The sequence below is a fragment of the Rhineura floridana genome, chromosome 4, assembly GCF_030035675.1.
Source record: "Rhineura floridana isolate rRhiFlo1 chromosome 4, rRhiFlo1.hap2, whole genome shotgun sequence".
Taxonomy (NCBI): Eukaryota; Metazoa; Chordata; class Lepidosauria; order Squamata; family Rhineuridae; genus Rhineura; species Rhineura floridana.
In genome coordinates this window covers 50,432,449-50,448,728 of record NC_084483.1, presented here as the reverse complement: position 1 = coordinate 50,448,728, position 16,280 = coordinate 50,432,449, and the positions used below count along the sequence as shown (strand labels likewise).

General features: G+C 38.9%; 1 protein-coding gene across 33 annotated transcripts in view; it reads left to right on the top strand.

The window, feature by feature from the left end:
• DST (dystonin) overlaps nucleotides 1-15,104 on the top strand; it is a 467,794-nt gene extending 452,690 nt beyond the window's left edge. For 23 of the 33 annotated variants that reach the window (XM_061623014.1, XM_061623016.1, XM_061623015.1 and 20 more), the window contains 6 exons: nucleotides 3,858-3,975; nucleotides 7,520-7,588; nucleotides 8,358-8,557; nucleotides 9,002-9,112; nucleotides 12,099-12,222; nucleotides 14,061-15,104. In XM_061623014.1, the coding sequence (XP_061478998.1) occupies nucleotides 3,858-3,975; nucleotides 7,520-7,588; nucleotides 8,358-8,557; nucleotides 9,002-9,112; nucleotides 12,099-12,222; nucleotides 14,061-14,326 (888 nt within the window). In that variant the 3' untranslated portion in view covers nucleotides 14,327-15,104. The remainder of the gene's footprint in view (nucleotides 1-3,857; nucleotides 3,976-7,519; nucleotides 7,589-8,357; nucleotides 8,558-9,001; nucleotides 9,113-12,098; nucleotides 12,223-14,060) is intronic. The other 10 variants (XM_061623029.1, XM_061623028.1, XM_061623003.1 and 7 more) reach the window with 3 other exon arrangements.
• The last annotated feature ends 1,176 nt before the right edge of the window (nucleotides 15,105-16,280 follow it).

Below are 16,280 nucleotides of genomic sequence, written 5' to 3'. Positions count from 1 at the left end.
AATTAAAGTTTCACCTAGTTTAAAAGGGTACCATGGGAAGGTCATTTTAAAAATAAAGTGTTGTAGATTATCTGTCTCTGGCATGAGTGCAATAACCCAAATTTTGTTCTTAGTGTCATTCATGCAAATTAATTATATAATTTTAACTTTTGACTTTACTAAACCACTTTTGTCCAAAATTAAATCAGCTTCCCCAATTCTAAATATCCTTCCATTTTGCATGATGTGATGTATTAGAGTTCATAGGTAATGTACTCTAGTGAAAGACCTTTGATCTTTTGCTTTACCTCAGCACCATGGAAGAAATGGTGCTTTACTGGCTTGAAGGGAAATAGGATGGGAACATGAATCCTCCAGGCCCTCTTTGGCACCCTGGTAGGACTTGTAGGCAGTGAAGAGCAGCACGCTACTGCTTGGAGCCAAGATGGCAAAAGATTGAGACAGAAAGAGACATTGGCAATGCCAATGGCTTAGCACTATGTCAGTGGTAGGGAAACTATGATCATCTGAATGATGATGGACTCCAACTCCCATCAGTCTCAGCCAGCACAGACAGTAGTCAGGAATAATGTAAACTATAGTTCAGCAGTGTCTGGAGGGCCACAGGTTCTCCACCTCTGCACTACATGAATGAGCTGTAGCAAGCCTTGGGTTAGTGTGCTCTCTCCTTCCCTCCCTTCCTCCTGTGCGGCCAAGAGCAGGAGGCTGAAAGTTTTTATGTTTGGCTAACCATGACTTTCTGTTTCATCTTCAGTACTGCAGTCAGTTTCAAAGCAAGCCAACTTCAAACCATGGCTTATGAATCTGTTTTCTTTAAACTAACAAAATGTGAAGCCTCAGTTAATTAAAAACAGAGAGCCAAGGACTTTTGAACTACTCCTCTCAGCCATCCATGAGGGGGGGCAGATCATACAAGCTGGGAGGGGGGAGTTGAATAGCTCTTCCTAGTTGCAGATCAGTATTTAAATGAAGTTGTGGCCTTAGTTAAACCCAGGATATATGTCACATCTTCATTCCAAATTTGTTGGCTAAATCATCCCAGAACTATATAGGAACAGCCATATCAGAACACGTTTTTCAAAGGAACATCAGAAAATACAGTTGCTGCAGCATAAAACCTTATAAGTGAAAAAAGAAGGAAGTCTTCACAATACAGCAATTTATTACATATTTGCTTACTTTTAATATACTTGCCCTGGATTAGTTAACTTTATGTGCTTTCCTGTTATTTGGTTCCCAAAAATAGCATGCTTTCCTCCCTTTGCTTAAGCAGTATATCAATAAAGTATATTAAAAATCAAGCTCAATTATATGATTTGGCTATAAAACATTTGCTGGGCAAGTAGTGCTTACCTTTGCTTTTTTCAAAGGATAAAATGCTGCATTTTATTCTTTAATCTTCCGGAAGAACTTTCCATATGTACCCACGTGAAGGATCTGGTCTTAAAGATCACAGTAACCAGAGTTAAGAAGTGCTAAGAATCCTCTGTGGGGTGAGCGTGGGGAACTCTGAGATCCTACCTGTAATTTTCATGGTACATTTTCTTTCCCTATTGGCCTGGTTCAGATAATTATATCTTAGCTTAATAAACCAAAATATATATGAGCCTTTTGCCTACACACACTATCCTTGCATTGCCCTTCCCTCGTCTCTTCTCTGCATGCTGTAATAAGGCAAGGATTTTCAGTTTAGCATAGTGTCCCACTACATCAGAACTGGAAAACTATGGTTACAAGGTTCAGACCAAGCCAAGATCTATCTTAAGCCAACTTCAGACAATGGTTTAAGATCCTGACTTGTTCTGAACCTTGTTAACCATAGTTAACAGGAAATTATGGTTAACTGAAGACTTCCTGGCTTATTGCAGCGTGCTAAGAAGAGGCTCTGTGCACAGCTAGAAGACTCATTTGTATCTCAGTTTAAGCCAAAATATGATAGGCCAAGTTTAGACATTGTGTGTATTCATGTATGGGTTCAGAGAAATAGGCTTTGGGCCATTTGAATGAGCCTGTAAATTAAGACACCTTGGCTCAGAGATTGGCAGCATGTGTGCCAGTATACAAAGCACAAGATTTAATGACTGCTTTAGATCACCAAGAACCTTTGCTGAGGCCATAGGATATTGAAAAAAAGACACCAGTTGTTATGTTTCTATTTTTCACATTTGAATAAACAATTTTCTGCTTATATGTATTAAAGGGCCCTTCGGGCTTTGTATAACATTTAGAAAGAATGCTGTTTGAGAGCTACTTGACAAGCATGAAGAGGTTGTGGCTGAAGACACCTTCCTCACCCTCCCACTTTTTCAGGTGCTTTGTGAACAGCTGGCACATTTGACACATTAAACTAAAACCAGTCTTCAAACCAATATGGAGAAAGGAAGTATGTGTTGAGAGGAAGTATATCTGGGATATGTATTATATTCAAAGAGCCCAGCTATGCTTTCCAATTACTTACATATATATGTATACACACACATACATGTATACACACAATCATATAGATAGGCTCTAAGAGACTAGAAGATCTTGCAGAGTTTCTGGTGCACTAATTGCTTTGCTAAACACTTTGCAAGGCCAAGATTTAGTTAATTTAGTTAATTTATTTTTATTTATACAAATATTTGTATACTACTATTTTATTAGAGACATCAAAGCTATTTACAACATGTTAAAAACAACCACCACCATAAAATAAAAACATTAAAAATACAATAAAAATAAAGATCAACTATTGCAAAAAAAAGCATCTTCTTAATTGTCTGCATAAGCCTGGCAGAACAGAAAGGTTTTCAGCAGGCGCTTAAAAGTTTAAAAACTTTGCTTTTGACAAGGTGCAGGGGAGCAATCGTTTTGCATACTTTTTCTCCTTAGACCCTCCTCAGATGGCATCTCCTGCCTGCTGGCCAGTTATTTATTTATTTGTTTATTTATTTTAAAATGGTTTTTCTTTTTGAAAATGAAAGCTTGCATGCTGGCAGTAGTGGATGCTGTGATGGGGTTGTGCTGCAATCAGCATCTAATGAAGTAAAAAAAGGATAAACAAAAAATAGACAATGAAAAACACTTAAAATAGTTCAGACATGAGCCAATAACTAATGAATTCAATAGCTACCTATCACGTTGGCTATAGCAATACACATAATGTGTAGGAAAAGAGGGATCACAACATAGTTTGTAGTTTGCGTACTGAAAAATTAGACAATCCTTGAAGAAGGGTATCCCTGAAGAAAGATGTTTGAATCCATCACAAAAAAAGTCCTCAGTGGCTATTTCAAGGGGCAGCTTTCTAGAATGCAAGCGGGAGAAAAAGAGGTTCTGAAGTAACTCAACAATATCACTGAAGAGGCTGTTTTTCTGTCTTGTTCTATGAAGTCATAGCTGTTATGTTAGTTCTGTGGATCAGTTTGCTTCATCTTACAGTGAGTTCTAATCCATGTCTCAGTGGAAATTTTATTAACTGTTTTTGCGAGGACAGGTTTTTAGAGTTGACAGGACAAGCCCACTGATGCAGTAACTTCATGTGTTACATTGTCTAATTTTTCTCCTTTGAAAAGATCTCAGAAACAATCTCAAGAATCCAGCATAATTTTAAGCCTTAGCAGCATAATACTTTTGCGCTCAGCCTCCCATTCCTCTCCCACCAATCTCATTGTTCCCTTTTGGGTTAATGCAGTTGCATTCAACTTGGAAACAACCGTTACCATATGCATAATGCAAACCTTTGGTGATTTTTCTACTAATGATTTACAAGCACATTGTATGTGGCTAATTTTAACCCTCTTGGCTTGGAGTGCACATTGCTGTTTAGAATTTGTAGAAAACCTTTTTGCTCCATTTCCTATCTTCCTGAACAGTTTGGTGACTCCCAGCAACTCCGTCTTGTCCGTATTCTGCGGAGCACTGTTATGGTTCGAGTTGGAGGTGGATGGATGGCACTTGATGAGTTCTTAGTGAAAAATGATCCTTGCAGAGGTATGTAGGAAGGCTTCTTTAGATATGAATATTAAACTCAATCAATAGTGTATGTACAACTGCTGTCAGAGATTATTTAATGGGGGGGGCAGTTAGAAGGATAAAGTGTAAGCTGTATAAATCTCTGGAGTAGTTAAACACTGATTCACTTTTAATGTCCTGCTTTTATACATTGTCTCTTTTTACGGACTACCTGCTGAAGAAACCATAGACCCTGGCTATGCTTTGCACTCACCGTGTCAGAACTTGACCTGTGAAGAATTCCTTTGGTTTCCTCACCAACAGACCGAAAAGCTGTTGGGAACAGAAATCGCACAAACAGGGGGGAAGGAACCACTGACTTCCTTTCCCTGTCCGTCTCTTATCTCCCCCCCTTTTCCCTTGGAGACATGGTGGGCTGCATGTGCACTCAGGTTTTCCCATGGGGCAGAGGAGACACTCAGGGAAGCAAGTGTGAGAATACTGCCAACAGCTGCCGCTGTCACGTCGCTACATGGCTGTGCTATTGCCATCTACTTTTCCTTCTGGCCTGTAGCTGCCCTGCCTTTCCCTTGGCTCAACAAGTTCTATTGTGGGAACCATGCACATGTAGCAGTGTATGGAATAGTCTGTTGGGGCTGAACCCAGCAGCCTGACACCTTGATGCACTTGCACAGGCTACAGGGTTCAGGCAGGGTACACTAAATGAAAATGCTGCTACTGACATTTACTCAAAACGTTCTGGCAATTCAACCCATAGAGCAAAACCCCTCAAGCCCTGGCAGATATTGTCCCGTGCATGTGTGTGTGTTCATTGAAACTCCATAGGTTATATTCAACTAAGTGGACCCATTGGGATTAATGAACATAAATTAGTCATGTTTATTAACCTCAGTTGGTCTACTCTGAGTAGGACTAGCATTGACACACACACACCGCCACCATGTGAGGATTCTTCAGATTTACTTTCTGGGTTCTCCTCACCTCCTGTAGATGAATATTCCTGCCAAGGAATCTGAAGTGAGGGTGATGTTGGTGGGGAGGACTAGGAAAGGGAACCAGGGTAATTCTCAGCTAGTTTTAGACAAAGTTGTTCAAGTCTGTGGTTATTATAATAATGATCGTCCATGAGAGGCTTTCCAGGTACTTTTCCTTTCTCTTTGTGGAAGGTTTTAAAAGTCCAAGCAAGTTGCTCAGCCCAGCAGGAAAGTAAGAAATTAAAGGGAAATGGTAAATAAAATAATGACTAATTGCTGATTCCACAAGGAATAACATAAAGGGAATTGCCCACTTTTATGTAGTGAGTTATTAAGGAACATTAAGTCAGGGTGGTGAAGGTAGTGTTCTGTTTCTAAGAAATGAAAAGCAGCTACAGAAAACATTATTGGTATATTTTAGTTTATTTTTCTCTGTAGTCAAAACTACTTCTAAAAGGGATGCTGAAAGTTCAAACAGAAATGTAAACATTGTGGTGCTTTGCATGTTTCTTAGGGCAATATATTTCTTTTTCTTTAATCAGGCTAATTTTTACTTTTCCATCTACCATTTTATCAGAAATAGTTGAAAATACACTACAGCTAAAAATTCCTGCTACATACTAACGGGTCATATGAGTCAATATTACCAGTAGTGTTGAGAAGACTGAATTATACATCTGATGAAAACTCTCCTCCAATTCTGTTTTAATTACATTATTTTTTCCAATTTTTAAATTTTATTTAATTTCTAATAAAATACATAAACATTAAACTAACTTGGAATACATCCAGTAATGTGTACATTATGTTTGAGTCACATTTTACATTCCTGTCGTAGAGAAATAAATGATAGCATAGTATGCAGAGATTACTACAGAGCTTGCACTGAAAATTCATCTAATTCCATCATCACATGTCATACTCCACTCTGAAGAATAACAGGACATAACTGGCATCTAGAGTACTGACTGAATACAATTGACTCCTACAATAATATAACACATTAAATGTGTTGTTTTCTCTGACTTCATAAAAAAATCATTTAATGAGCCTTTCTTCTACCAGCTTATGATCAGATCCTATGTATGGATGTAATCATGCAACACCTAGATTCTGATGAGACACGAATGTGCTTTAAAAAGGAGATACCATGGTGAAAGTTTATGATATTTTTAATACATTGTTGTATATAAATTATTATGTATCTTTATATTATAATTATAAATATATTTATATTATATAGTCATATATTATGACATAACTACAATCTTCCACACAAGCTAGGAGAACAATACTTGCCATATTTTCTGTTGCAGCTTTTTTTTTAAAAAAACGACAACCTGGCATCCCCAGCTGATTGTCACCAAGCTTCACATTACAGAAATGGGCTTCTTCAACACTAGTGCATACAAATATGGAAGATTTTCAGTTTTCCAAAAATGATATTTATGCACACACAATGGTTGTTTCAGGTGTAATGCTAAACCATCGTTTAGCATTATGAGAATTAACCTGGGCAAGCCTTGGGCTTATGTGCTTCCCTCCCACCCATGCACCCCAACACTACTGCAAGGCAGAATTTGGAAGCATTCACTTTTGTTTTATAGTAATCACAGCTTGCTGTATCATCTGGATCAAACCAAACTGTGGTTAATCTTAACTATGGTTTCTTTAAACAAGCCAACTTCCAACCATAGTTTAAGAAGCTGACTTGTTTTAACAAACCATAGTTAAACGACAGTCTAGGTTTGGGCATGCTAAACTGTATTTAGTGTAAAATGGAAGCAGAAGCTTGTAAACTCTCCTCATGGCCACACCAGAGGAGGAGAGGGCAGGGAAGAGAACGTAAGCCCAAAGCTCACTGCAGCTGATCATTGTAACATTAAACCATGCTTTAACATTATGTACAAACTGAGCCAATATGGAGAGATTATTTTTTCTTGAAAAGGCTTTGAAGGAAAAAAAGGTGCATTTGTGATTTTCAGTATCACTTAATATGTGTCTGAAAAAAGATTTTTGATTGTCCATTTGTGCGGTCCTTCACTCACAAAATCCAAACATCTTTCCAAAGGGCAAAATAATTTTTCAGATAAACTTCTCTCAAAAGGAGGGAAAACCAGATTGCATTCTTCATCAGCTCTATCATGGAAACTACAGCTGTATGTGGTAAAATGTGAATTACATGCAAAACCTGTTGTGGGGGTCTTAATGGTGACTAGATTTCCATTCTGTTGGAATACTGTATGGTATGTGTCCTTACTTCATACAACTTAAAAGTCTAAAGATAGAACTGTTTTGTTCCACTTGCATCTCTTTTTTTATGTTGGTAGAGAAAGGTTTCTTTTTCTTTTTACATAGTTGATGATATTGGGTCTATATGCAGCTGAAACTATACCAGGAGTGATTTCTTTTGCTTAAGATAACTCCATGACTTTGCTTAGGGACACTTAGCAAGAATCTTTTATCACTTAAGAGCTGTCCTTATCCTGCAGCTTTGAATCTCTTGCATATGCAACTGCTGTAATTGATTTCTTCTCCTGCTAACAATTTTCTTTTAATATGACCATATCCTGTGTCATTTTTTCTAGTTCATCATCATGGAAGTAAAATGTTACGTTCGGAATCAAACTCTTCAATTACCACTCAGCCGGCTTTAGGTTGGCAAACCCCTCTCTTTGTCTCTCCTGTTCTTATGTTCTTTTCCATTTCCTGCCCACTCTGCTTTGATATATATAAATATATATATATTAACAAAATGCTTCACGTTTTACCTTTTTTTTTTTTTTTAGCTTTAACACTTGTTACACTGGCTGGTGCTTGAGAGCTTGCCTCTAAATTTCCTTTGATGTGGTCAAAGGGAGTTTTTCAAAAGAAATTTCCATTAAGGCAGAGGAAACCAAATGCTAACATGTTTATGCACCTAATCCTTGTGGGAAGTTCTCACATTTGCCTCTATACTTGCACCTGTCTCTACCTAGCATCCAGCCACTTCTTTACAGTTTGGGAGTTTCCGTTTGTCATTGCATGTTGCCCAACTGCATTATGTTACAGTTTAGAATTAATACGGTTTTATGCTCTTCTCTCAGTGTTTACTCATCGTAGCTAGCATCTGTTTCTGAATCATCCAAGCAGTGGCAGCATTAGTCAGTTGGGTTCTCAGGTTGTGTCTGCGCACTGGTAACCAAATAGCATGTTGAGCCATTCCATTGTCATGCTGATTTATGTTGACAGCAGTTCATCTTTGCTAGCATAAAATGTTAGATACGCATATTCTATAAATGAACTTTTTGTCTCAAACAAATGCATTACTCACTAATGTGTTTGATTTGTTTGACCTGTTTGTTGAGACCTGGCAAGGCCAGTGGGATGGAAAAGGAGATGGGGAAATGATCAGATTCCTCAATTTCTCTCTTCTACATGCTATAGCTAAAGGGAGGACTAACATGGAGCTTCGAGAGAAGTTCATTTTGGCAGATGGAGCTAGCCAAAGCATAGCTGCCTTCCGACAAAGGGGACGTAGATCACGACCTTCTTCCAGGGGTGCTTCACCCAACAGGTCCACGTCTGTGTCAAATCCGCCTGCCCAAGGGACTCCAACACCAGCTATTGCTGCCAGCACACCCAAGGTATGACTGGAGCGGTGCAGCTGAATTTTAATGTCAGTTAATAAAAAAGGGCCAAGTTTACTACAATTTGCAATAATGCTACCCTAAAAGAAATAGGGAAGGTTTTGATTCTTTTATTTTTCAACGAAAGCTAACAGTGTTTTATTGTTTTCCCCTTTACAATTGCAGCGGTCATGCAAGCCTGGGAAAAAACATGTAAGCCAATTAGAAAACAGGAAAAAAATTAAAGAAAAAAACATTAACCCACCACTACATTTTTAAAAGCACATGTACATTCTCTTTTGTATAGAATGCTTGTTGTCAACTGTTCCTGCTTTGTTTTGGTGCCTTTTGTTTTGGACTTTTACTGTGAGATTCAGTCTTCATAATCTGAATATTCCTCTCCATGACATTGTTTTCCATTGCCTGTTCTTCACCCTTGTGATTTGCCATTGTTTCATACAGACACCCCATCATTTAACACGCAACTATGGTAAACCATGGTTGATAAACAGCAAAACATCATCTCCTTGTAAACCACCAGAGTGCTCTGAATATCAAGTGTCATCCACAGAGGTACAGTAATGGATGGATATTCTAGTCTAACATTTCCTTCACTAAAATTATCCTATTGACTAACAGTCACTGCAATCCTTGCCCCAGCTGTGCTGAACCTTTCTTACATATTAATGCACTCTCTTTGTTTTCAGTCTTCTATCCACCAATTTTATTTTACCTCTTTTTAAACTTATATATTGATCAGTCATTTGAGTTTGACTCCTTTTCAGTCTTGGTGAGCATATCTTTAAACTATATATAACCATAATCAAAATGGTAATGAGCTCTGTACATGTGGAATCTAAAATATACATAATGTAAATCATCAAGGTAAGTAGTTAGATCAGTAAGAGAGCCTGCTACATTCCAATTCTTCCTAATGCATCTGTGAAATACAAAACATTTTGGATTCCTATACTAATATTAAGTTAGTCCAGTATTGTTTTGTTTGTATGGCACTGACTTTCATGACACTTGGATCCTGTTTATTCCTTAGGCCTCAGTCTGACACAGTGAAGCATACTGAAATCAGTAAGCCTGAGCACCCTGAACTCTGTGTCTTAGCTCATTTTCTAGCCTGTTCTACCCCAAAGGCTTAGGGCAAGAAATGACATTAAAATAAAAATTATAAATAATATGCTTAGGAAATCTCTAAAAGATACAATGATAAAATTAAATTACAAATATTCCATATCTACTTTGCCCTGTCTATTAAAAACAAGCCCCCTCCCCCAAAAAATACCTAATGGTGTATCTGGTTCAGACCTGCAGGAGAAAGAAATTCCATGTATCTAGAGGAATCATCAAGAATGTCTCTTCGTGCCCACATGATATACACATTATGCATGGATCATATAAAAAATGGAGTCAAGATTAATTCTCTGGCCATTGTGGAGCATTGAATAAGGTGGCAGCCACCAAAATATTTAGAGTCCAAGGAGTGGAAGTCCCAAGCCGTAATGTCATAACCAGTCCAAGCTACAATCTCTCAAATTCACATAGGGAAAGGGTTGATAATCTTACTTGTGTACAACAAGGGAATATTGACAGCCTAAATACATAAAAGATTGAAAGTATCTCCTATCGTGTAAGGATAAAAGCTATAAAAGAGAGATGAACTTAAATAATTGGGATGTCTCCCTTTGGATATTATCTTAATTATATCAGAGTGTAGAGCACAGAAGAAAGTGTTATTACTGCTGTTGCTCATACAATATATATTATGCAAACAAATAGGAGGCTACTGCTTTCCCTCTGGCTCTTTCTAGCACTAACTTCTCAGATTTTTGTATGGCTTTGCTTACTGGGGAGCAAAACCCACAGCTGGCCTATTTACTGATCCTTCCCACAAAATAATTTATTCCATATACAGAACTAAATATCTACAGGATTTAAAATATAAAACAGAATATGAATTGCTGACACTTTCTAATATTATGCTCTCTTTTTTTTCCAGTCTTCACCTAATAGCTAAACATAACTAGAAAGCTTACTTGATCACACTGAGGCTATGCAGAGAAACTTACACGGTTAGCGGCAAACAAATTAAGTGTCATTTTCAGGGCAGGAGACGGGCTTTGCAAAAACTGGAAAAGCTAGCACGAATTAAAAATATTGGGCAGCAGTTAACTGTCCTCCCAGGTCAAAATTTACTCTGGAGGGCCTTGATGATTAAACATTCATTCTTCAGAGCAGTTGCATGGATCCTGGAATTTAACCATCGCATTGCCTCTTGACATTAATCATATTCATTAAGAGAAGAGGGAATTAAGAGAAGAATAATACTCACTAAGAGAACATGATGGAGTTCAAATCTCTTTATAGTCTTTGACTGAAGCATTGGGTCAACATGGCATTCTTCATTGGCAGCCAAGTTATGCCTCCTTGTGCTCGTTTTGTGTCTTGATTGCCCACTGGGTCTGAAATACATGTTATATCAACCCAGTGTTTTACCTACTTGAAATAAATATTTCAAGCCATAAGAATAACTACTGTTGATGGGTGGAATCGAATTGGCGTTGCTTCGCCAATGGAAAGCATGTGTCAGGAGAACAGGAGGCAGGCAATTTTCTGTGAGTCCTTCTCCCCCTACAGTCTCCCCCTATATCTGCTCCAGAGAGTTAGGAGCCCTTGACGTAAGATTTGTGGGTGTAGGGGTGGGAGGTATTGCCTCTTTCCCCATTCTTCCGAAAGATGCCTTATCAGGATTCCCAGTTGTAAGAAACATTCAAGAAGTGTTCACTTGAACACACTTAGACACCCCCCACCAAACACAGGAAGGTCTGAAGTCAGCCAGCATGTGCAGGGACTTTGGAGATGAGCCTGCGTACATGTCCCTGTGCCCTCACCATGTTTAATCTACACACATCGAGGCATATGCATGAATAGGACTTTAACAAACTTATCAACTGACCCAGTCAATTCATTAAAGTGGTGGCAAGAATCCATTTAAGCACAACACTGATATATATTCCAGGAATAGAAATGTTCTGGTGTTGCAGCAAAACAACAAAAAGTTTTGTAGACCTTAAAGAGTAAGAAATACATCTGCTTTTGTAGTCTAGAGTCTCCATCAAATGCATGAAGTGTGATCCTCAGTTGGCAGGTATATACATCTTAGCATGTAAAAATAAATAAATAAAGCTGTTTTGTTTGCTTGTGTGTTTGTTTATACAATGCCATCAGTGTGCAAAGCACCTTACATAAGCAAACCAGACAGGTCTTTGCTCTCACAGAGCTTATAAACCAAAACTGATAACTGGAAAACAACAGGGAGGGAAGAGAGAGGTATAGAAACAGGTATAGTGCTTTACATGCTAGATAATGTTACCATTTGGTTCCTTTTCCAAGTCATTACTAAATATTCCTGTGTGATCACTTTTTGGCACAACTTTTTTTTTTTGCCATGCATGTTCCGAAGAAGGTGATATGGATGGAATCCTAAATTGAGTTCTGTTCAGTACATTATGCGTTTGTTTCATTCGATTATCCTTGTGTCCTACAGGGGACTCCAATACAAGGGAGTAAACTTAGATTGCCAGGATACCTGTCTGGGAAGGGTTTCCATTCTGGAGAAGACAGTGGCCTAATTTCAACAGCAGCTACGAGAGTCAGGGCACATTTTGCAGGTGAGTGCATGAGACCTTGGAAGAAAAGTCCCTGAGATGCTGACAACTGGCACAAATAAAAAATAGACTACAATATACATGTGGATTGATGCTAGGAAGTGTTACCTGTTAGTATGGTTGCACATTGCTTCTTCTATAAGGCTGAGTCGCTTAGGGACACTCCACCTGGAGAATTTTAGAGCAGGTGAATGCACCCTTTGTGTTAGCGTTTAATACCTACATCTTTCTTAATTCTGCTGCTTTGTAGCTTTTACTATAATTAAGCTGCATCATTTGACTTGCAGCCTTATCTACTCAGTGATGCTGCCAGATTTTAGGGACCCTGGCCAAGATACCTTCTGGGGGGCACACCACTTCCCCTCTCCTCCCAACCTCTCTTATCCTAGTTCTTTCTGATGTGTGTGTGGGAGGGGGGATATTCTTTCTTTCCCACTCCATCCTGTTATGAAGTGGGGAGGGTGAACAGGTCCCTTTTTTCTTTTACTCATCAGAAAGAAAAAGTAATTCATTTTCCCCCTTCTACTGTTACTATGCAGTGAGGAATGAACCTTTCCATTTTTCTAGCCTTTCTTGAAAATCTCATAGAGGTTGTCAATGCACTGCCTCCAACAGGCCTTGAAAACCAAGTTTTCAAGGAAGGCTGTAATAAGGGAAGGATCCCTTCCTCAACTGCCTGCCTAGTCAGACAGTTACAGTTCCCATAGCATCTTTTTTTTTTACAGCAGGCATACTGTTGTAAATAGGGCAAAGCTCCAAACAGTTTTGACTTCCCTCTTCAGTTCTCAGATTGCCTCTAGACCAGCCTTTCCCAACTAGTGGGCCACCAGATGTTGTTGGACCATAATTCCCATCATTCCTGACCATTGGCAATGCTGGCTGAGGCTGATGGGAGTTGTGGTCCAGCAACACCTGGTGGCCCACTAATTGGGAAAGGCTGTTCTAGACCCTATGTGGGGTCCCAAACCACTCTGGGGATAAAAGATGGAGAGTGTGACTTCTTGCACCAATTGCAACAGCAAGCCTACTGTATTTTTTTAAAGATGTGATGGGGTTGGAAACTGCCAGCTGTTGTGGGGCTGTTGTTTGGGAGAGCACGGTGCCCTTAGGAGCTGTGGGGTCCCCAACCTGCACCTGGTGGTCTGGCCCTAGCAGTGCCACTGTATCTACTTTGTCTTCTGAGTAACATCCACAATGTATACTGTCTGCAACACGGTGCATCCTAAATTATGTGATATCTCCTCCTTTGGGTGGCTGAAATGTCGAGGATCCTGCTTTGGATCAAGGTGGTAGCCCAGATGAACAGGATGAAAGATACAAAGTTAGACATAATATTAATATGTAGTTCTGACTTGTAGGTTTCTCGATGCCAGAGCAGAAGAAACTACAGTGAAAAGCACTTTTCAGTAGAATTTTTTTTTATTGAAAACAGTAGATTGCTCAGATCCCATCAGCCTCCTCTGCATGCAGGGGCTCTGATGTACCCACGTAAGATTGAACCAGGGAATGCTTGATGTGCCCAACAGGTAGTGTCCAGAATATCCCTGCTGGATCAGACCAATGGCCCAATCTAGTCCAGCATTGTGTTCTCACAGTGGTGAGCCAGATTTCTATGGGAAGCCCACTAGTAGGACATGAGCTCAATCGCACTCTCCCATTCATGACCCCCCAGCAACTAGCATTCTGGCATTGTAGTGAACAGAACAACCCTTGCTTGAGTAGACTTCAGAACTCCGATAGCAGAGCACTGTGAAGCTCTTGATGATGCCAGTAAAAATCCGCCTCCTTAGTTCTCCCTACTCACTCTAATAGCATCAGATGTATTTCTTCTCTCCTTTCAGACACCAGAAAAACACCAAGCAGACCTGGAAGTCGGGCAGGAAGCAAGACTGGCAGCAGAGCAAGCAGCCGCCGGGGCAGTGATGCGTCTGACTTTGACATTTCAGAAATCCAGTCTGTGTGCTCGGATGTATCAGAGACTGTCCATACCCCAATCAGACCGACACCCCGACCTAGTTCTCGGTCAGCATCTGGCAAGCCTTCCAAAATTCCAACTCCCCAAAGAAGATCGCCTGCCAGCAAATTAGACAAATCCTCTAAGAGATAGTGTGATTGGCTCAGTCAAGGTCTTCTTTTTCCTGTGCATTAAATATTTAAGTTTGTAAGATGTAAAATATTCTGTAGAAATTATTGTGAAATATTACAAGAGTTGGATTTTTAATTTTGGAGATGGCCTTATTTGTGTATTTGTCTTGTTTATTTTATGTGTATAATTTCTGTCATACTTGGTTTTGTTTATGCCATATCCTATGTGAACAGATTTTTTTTTAATGTTAACTAAAGGTTGTTTGCAGTAATGTGTAGAGAGATCACTAAAAGCAATTCCTGAATGTACAGTTGTCTTTGCATCCTAAGTCAACAAGGCCTGTTGCTTTGTCATTAGGTTAACGGTAAAGGATACCTCATAACTTTGTCTTAATACAAATGAAAAAGACAACAGGCATCATTATGCATTTTGAGCTAACACAGTGGACACTGAAAGGCATGTGGAGGGGATACTAAGAGACACTTTATATTGCAGTTGATTAAACCATATCCTCCAAAGAATTCACAGCGAAAGTTACTTAAAGAGCACTTGACAGTACTTCAGTACTCCAATATGTTACAGCATTTTCTGCGCCATGCTTTAAAGGCCAGACACCATCTGGATTCTAGAATTGTTACACTTGTATCGGAATGCCAGTATAATCTGCACTCATGTCAGCGTGAGGTTTTCTTTTGCTTGAGTGGATGATAGCACTGTATCATTGGACTCATTTTATATCAAAGCAGTTTTGCTTGCAAACAGAAAAGGAAAAAATCTATGAAATAAATCTTGTCCCTTCTCTTTGTTGCTATTGTATTCCTTATATCTCCCATTGATGTGTGTTCTGTGTTATGTTTACATCATATGTTGTTTGAAACATCCAAATCATTACTTTCAGGAGAAACCTTGTTGTTGTTTTTTCCATTTCTCCATCACATTTCTAGCAATTACTGTATTCCTTTAATAAAACAATTTTTACATATCAGATGTCACAATATGCCATTCATGCCTTTCTACAAATATTCCATACTATTGGCCCATGAATAAAATAATATTAATTAAATTTGTGGGAGGGGGGAAGACTAGGAAGAAATCAGATGGATTGGGTGGGATATGTAATAAGGGAAATTCTGTTGGCTTTATTGTGGGCACCAAAATTGCACTAGAAAACATCTACATTTTAAATATAAACCAATTGGCACAGCTGTCATTCATGCAATCCTGGTAATTGTATCTCTGTGAAGAGACTCCTCCAGACCTTCAAAACTGTAGTGTTTTCTGGAAGAAGCCATGAGAATTAAATCCCCTTTTCGTGCACTTTTTGTATGGGGGTGGTTCCCAAATAGTGCAAATCCCACTGTCTCTCAGTCTAGCCTACCCCACAGGGTTGTTGTGAGGATAAAATGGGGAAGAGGAAAACCATGTGCACCACCTTGAGCTCTTTGGAGAAAAGGTAGGATATAAATGTATGTATGTAACCACATAAACTGGGCCAGCCACCACAAGGAATACAAGGCATAACAACTAATATATATTGTGCAGCTATATAAAAATGGCTCTTGATTATTTTTATTACAAGATAAAAAATATATTCTTTCTTTTCCTCTACAGTCTTGACCAACTCTGTTTTTTTCCTGCTTTTAAGAAGTGTAAGTTAAGTTCTATCAAATTAAACACTTCCTTTACACTCGTAACTGTCTTATGGACTACTACTATTAAGCATTCCTATAGAGCTTTTATTTTTGAAAGTGCTTTAAAGATATTTATATTTAAAGCTGGGTTGTAAGTTAGGTTGCTCTTAGTGTTTTTGTACATAGCAGAGTGAGGCTGTCTTGCTCAAGATCACTCAGCCATGTTGGACATGGGACTTTAACTCAGGCTTCCCAGATACAAGCTCAGATCTTGATCTTGGTCCCAGGAACCCCCAGCAGTATCACAGCAGAGAATAGAGTTCTCTAGATGGAAAAAAAAAGAA